The sequence below is a fragment of the Myotis davidii genome, unplaced genomic scaffold (genome assembly GCF_000327345.1).
Source record: "Myotis davidii unplaced genomic scaffold, ASM32734v1 scaffold394, whole genome shotgun sequence".
In the NCBI taxonomy this organism is placed as follows: Eukaryota; Metazoa; Chordata; class Mammalia; order Chiroptera; family Vespertilionidae; genus Myotis; species Myotis davidii.
Window position 1 is genome coordinate 3703526 of NW_006287548.1, and position 5754 is coordinate 3709279.

Consider the following 5754-nt stretch of genomic DNA (forward strand, 5'->3'; position numbering starts at 1 on the left):
ATGAGAAAGATAAAAACTCAATGATTTCTTGAAGAGCTATCAGAAATGGCAATAATTCATTCACAAACACACAATACCAAGTTGAATATTAAATTTATTTTTAAATATTTTTGACTTTAAAGAGGAAGGGAGGGAGAGATAGAAACATCAAATATGAGAATCATTGATCGGCTGCCTCCAACATGCCTCCGACTGGGTATTGAGCCAACAATCTGTGCCTGACTAGGAATCAAACCTGGGACCTTTCAGTCCCGCAGGCCAACGCTCTATCCACTGAGCGAAACCAGCTAGGGCAATACTGGGTATGCAACTTCATTCATCAAGTCTATCAAAGATAATCGTGAAACAACATTGCAATCATTTAACCCAAAGATCAATATCATCTAAATGGAATGGATCTTTTTCACTCAACAAATTTACTACTAGACACTGGGGAGGCAAAATGAAAGGCAGAGCATTCCTGGCCCTCAGGAAGCGTACAGTGTTCCGGGGAATCCAAACAGGCAATGACAAGTACGCTACGGAAGGAACTTGTCCTTGGAGACTAACCTCTCATGGAGGGGTGAGATTTAAAACTATCACTGTCATCCTATGCACTATGAGGAAGCAGGGAAAGCCTAAGAAAGAACTACAAAAACATTTGAGAAACGGGAAAGGTGAAGGGAAAAGCTATGGCTTTTGCTTTATGAAGATGATAGCCTAGTGAGTCACAGCACATGGAGGTCCAAGATGTTACATGCTTTCAAAAGTAAATAAAACATTATTTTTTACTGATTCCTTTGTTCACAGACCTACATCTGACAGTAATCCAAAAAGCATGCTGTGAGACTGTAGAAAACTTGCACCCCAATCTCAAACCACCAAAATTATTTAAGACCGAAACTGGCAGACGGAAGGTTTCGAAAGCATTAACAGCTCAGGGAATGTATGTTAAACCTTGTTTTATATCCAGAAAATTAGAAAAAAATGGGCTAAACATGTATCTCAGAATGTGTTTAAAGTTATTTGCATGACTTAGCCTCTCACTAAAGCAAAACAAGCTCACTGCTTTGAAGATGCCAATATACCAGCCCTTCGTGGTATCAGTGAAAACTGCTTATCAGGAGGGAGCATTTGGGATACAGAAACAACATGAACCAAAGCTCATACTTCCTCTTAACTGAGTTTCAGAGTGAGTGAACTATGACTATACAATCACAGCAGTTTGTTCCTCGAGAACCTTTGGTTAGACTTTTTGTACAGTAAGCCATTTCATTAAACATGGTTAGATTCCCCCTGCTAACACCTTAATTGACACACTTAATGACAACGTTCCTATAAAGTACAGCCAACTATAAGCCCTCCCTCTGGTCTCTCTTCTGGGCTTTGTAAACGTGTACATCTTTTTCAGGATCATAGTGAACCTTACTCACGGAAAACTGCCTCTCCAGCATGGCTAAGAAGTTGTTGTCCCGTTCGTAGCGGATACGGCAAGCTAAAAGAATCACGGAGTGGCTGCCACAGAGATGCGCCAAAGTCTGCAGAAGGTCCGTGAATGTTTCTTCTAAATATATGATATCAGCTCCAAGTATCAGGTCAAACTCTCCAGGTGAAAAGCTCCCCAAATTCTGTCCCCAAGTCAGCTCCTTAACCACGGCTCTGGGTTGAATATGCAGAGGTAAGTTGGCTTCAACATTTGATCTAAGAAATTCTAATGCTACTTTTCGATCCGTGATAGTCACCTGAGCACCTAGAAGGTGGGACAGAGAGAAAGTAATGGGCACGTCAGTACAACTCATAGGTCTCGGGTCAAGTTCAACAGCAGGGTGGGTGTCTGTAGATATTCCACCTGATGTGCAGACCATGCCCTTCAGGGTGGCTGCAGATTAGAACAATGACCAGTGGCTCCTTCTGCACGCCGACTGTAGAAGTGAACCTTATAAAACGCAGGGCCCCAAGTGACAACAAGTGGGGGCTTCTCAATTCTGCAGGCAGAGCTGGCCCTCCAGAGGCGCCTGTCTCTACGTTTCATTCACTGGGTCGCAATCTTGGAGTCAGTAGGCTTCAGGGTGACACGGAATCCAACAATGAAAAATCTGGGAGCAGATGATTACGAAGAAGACAAGATACCAGAAACAGGGAAGGGCTACTTTCTGGGATTAAAGCTTTAAAGAGAAGGAAGAGATTAATTGGCTACGAAGAAATCCTAGTCTATTTCTCCTTATGCTGTTACAAAGCAGCCAACCTATATGTATTTGTTACGTGTGCATGTGTGTGCACGCATGATTATTGAAAAAGGGTAAACTTAGAAGTTACTAGATTGTGGTGTACTCTCTGGCTCTCAGAAGCACACCCCTGCCTTCCCCTTCCTCCTCTCCCTGCCCCCCACCCCCACCCTCAGGCCTTTTACTTTAGCCTTTCTCTCTCCTAAGCTCCAAGGGCCCTTCTCCTGCCTCTGTAACTTGTTTCCTGAGCCCACCCAGCCCAGCTGGCTCACTTCTACTACTTCTGTAACTTTCTAAATAATCATTCTCTTACAACCTGAAAAGAAATTACTAGGTTGTATTAAAGTGCTGTAGGTTAAAGTGTGGGAGCATGTCCTCTGAGTGCTAGGCTTCCACATGCGGTGTATAAAATTAATGAGGCAATATTTTACTAATCTCTTTCTTGTGGGCTTTTACTGTGAACAAAAGATCCACCAATTTTTTGAACCAATATATGTGAGAGGCTGAACCCCTAAAATGAAGCACCACGTAAATTCAGCCCCTGTTTGTCTACACTGTAATACCAACTTAGCATGTATAATCTTGTTTAGTTTTGGCCCTATCAATTCTGAAATGTGAAATTCTGTTTCATTCCTTCCTGAAGTTCCCATTGGCCGCTTCTTCAGTTAATTATCTTCACGGGTAATCCCCCCAGATTCCGGAGTTGCTGTGGTAAGCACCATTTCAGAGGTGTCTTATCTTGAGCTGCAACACTAGGTTAGGACAGTATGTAATTCATTCTGACATTTACAATCCTGAGTGTGAGACTGTGAGAATGTTCCAGTTGTTAGATGTTACAAGCACGGACCTACCGCTTTGTCTATCCATTGCCAGGCAGCGTGCTGCCTGGGAGTGGGAGTCGGTGACCCTTCATCTCTCCTGAAAATCACAGACAGCCTTTCCCGGTTCGACTCAGAACTTTATCTCAGGATATATATATATATATATTGATTTCAAAGAGGAAGATAGAGGGATAGAGAGAAACATCAATGATGAGAGAGAATCATTGATTGGCTACCTCCTGCACACCTACTGGGGATGTGTCCGTAACTAAGGTACATGCCCCTGACCGGAATCAAACCGGGGACCTTTCAGTCCGCAGGCCGACGCTCTATTCACTGAGCCAACCGGTTAGGGCTCTGGATTTCTTAACAATCACAGAGCACTGTGCTCACAATATGGGGCGATCTAGTCATTTGCATATCATCTTGGTGTTCGTTTCAATAGTTCTTCAATGCAGACCTCCTCTAATGCCTGTCTCGGGGATTTCTGAGGCTGCATCTAACTGACCTACGCAGTGTTCCAGGATTCTTAATAAGATCCTGATGACAGCTGACCATTTCCCTGGAACGTCTATCAACTCCACAAACATTCGAGTGGCCACTGGACAAAAACCCTCACCCTCCCAGAGCCTGCATTCAAGTGAGGAAATAGACAATAACAGGCTTTAAAAAAAAGAATATCCGTCCAGTATGTCAGTGAGAGATATGCACCAAGGAAATAAATAAATCAGGAAAGAGACATGTAATGTCAGGCAGTAAGGGAGGCGGGCGTGAAATTTTAGGCAGGGTGGACGGGGAAGGCCTTGAGGAGACTGAGGCAAGGCCTGAAGGAAGGAGTCGCCGAAGGCACAGGCACAGGCACAGGCGCGGGCACAGGCACGCAGGGGGAGGATGTTCCTGGCAGGCAACAGAGCAAGGGCAGAGGCCCGGAGGGGAAGGGAAGGGGGAGGCCAGAGCGGCTGGGATGAGTGAATGAGGAACAAAGCAGAAGGAGATGAGGTCACGAAAGTAACAGGAAGGGAGGCCGATCACGCAGGGCCTCGGTCCTGTTTTGAAAAGGCTTTGGGCGAAAGAGGTGACGAGATTACGCACAAATTGGTAGTTACAGAATAGTCACAGGGATGTGAGAATGGCATAGGAAATAATATCTGAGTATATTATTGATCACAATACAATATTCAGGTGGAGGCTGGTGGCTGGCCCCTGGGTGAAACCACCCCAGACACCCTCCACAAGCCACCTTCAGACACGGCCCCCACCAGTCAGCACTCCGTGACTCGCTCGGTGACAGTCTTTGAGGAGCCTCATCCTGGTGTTCCCACCCCCCAGGTGCAGATTTCTAGACCAGAAACAAAAATACTCAGAGAGCCAACCGCACTTGTTAAGCATTCACTTTGTGCCAATCAGCGAGCTAACAGATTTCCACACACCTCCCATTTGGTCATCAGTGCGCAACGAGTGCGATGGTTTCCCTGTGTTATAGGGAAATTGCAGTTTAGAAGTTAAGCAATTTGCCCAAGGTCACTTGGCTAGTGGAAGTTAAAAGACGTGTCAAAACCAAGTATCCTTCTAAACCTAGGCGCTTTGCCACCCTGTGTCACTATACCAGCCAGTGAAGTTTCTGTTTGTTTGAATATATTTTTTTATTGATTTCAGACAGGGAGGGAGAGGGAGAGAGATAGAAACAGCAGTGATGAATCACTGATTGGCTGCTTCCTGCAGGCCCTCTACTGGGGATCGAGCCTGCAACCTGGGCATGTGCCCTTGACCGGAATCGAACCTGGGACCCTTCAGTCCACAGGCCAACGCTCTATCCACGGAGCCAAACCAGCTGGGCAGTGGTCTGTAAACTAATTAGTCAACAGAGCCAAATATCAACAGTATAACAACTGAAGTGCAAATAACAAGATAAGAGAGAGAGAGAGAGAGAGAGAAAGAGAGAGAGAGAGAGGAGAGAGCGAGAGAGACGCCCAGCTTGTATGGCTCAGTGGTTGAGTGTCGACTTATGAACCAAGAGGTCACTGTTCAATTTCCAGTCAGGGCACATGCCTCAGTTGTGGGCTCGATCCCCAGTGTGGGCGATGCAGGAGGTGGCCAATCAATGATTCTCTCTCATCACTAGTATTTCTATTTCTCTCTCCCTTCCTCTCTGAAATCAATAAAAATATATTTTAAGAGAGAGAGAGAATTTAGCCTTGTTGGATTGGAGGTAAGCGCACCAGCAGATAGCCCGTAACTCCTAATAAAGAAATACAGCGGGGAGAAAAAGAATCATGTCAGGGGAAACAAACAGTGGGTTCTACATCAATAAAACAGCAGGCGCACCTCTCAATGAGCTCCACTCACAAGGGCTCAAGCTCGCGCATCACACTCACCCAGCAGGGCAGCCACGATGCCCACCAGCCCCGTCCCAGCACCCAGCTCCACAGCAGAGCGGCCCCTGAGCTCCACGGCTCCCATCTCCAGGTACGTGGAGAGGACGACGGCCTGCGTCAAAACACAGGGGGGTTATGGAGATGTCAGCAAGTACTGGAGGTTCAGGTAGGCTCTGCGCTGGCAGGAGACATCGCACCCCTTGCCCATGGCAAGGGTCAACTCCCAGGCGATCCGCGCACACGGGAACTCAGGTGCTTTTGGGAGGTGACCCCTCGAGCAAGTACAGCACAGCATCCCGCAGAGCGGCTGCCCCAGGCCCTGAAGGGGACGGTAGCGGTCCACGACACGGCCCA

General features: G+C 46.6%; 1 protein-coding gene across 2 annotated transcripts in view; it reads right to left on the reverse strand.

The window, feature by feature from the left end:
- The window catches only part of METTL21A (methyltransferase like 21A), a 22511-nt gene that overhangs the window by 14662 nt on the left and 2095 nt on the right, over nt 1-5754 (reverse strand). The window contains exons 2-3 of one of the 2 annotated variants that reach the window (XM_006759425.2): nt 5401-5512; nt 1413-1729 (exon numbers count right to left, since the gene is read on the reverse strand). In XM_006759425.2, the coding sequence (XP_006759488.1) occupies nt 1413-1729; nt 5401-5512 (429 nt within the window). Of the gene's footprint in view, nt 1-1279; nt 1730-5400; nt 5513-5754 lie in introns of those variants that run through there. The other variant, XM_006759424.2, reaches the window with a different exon arrangement.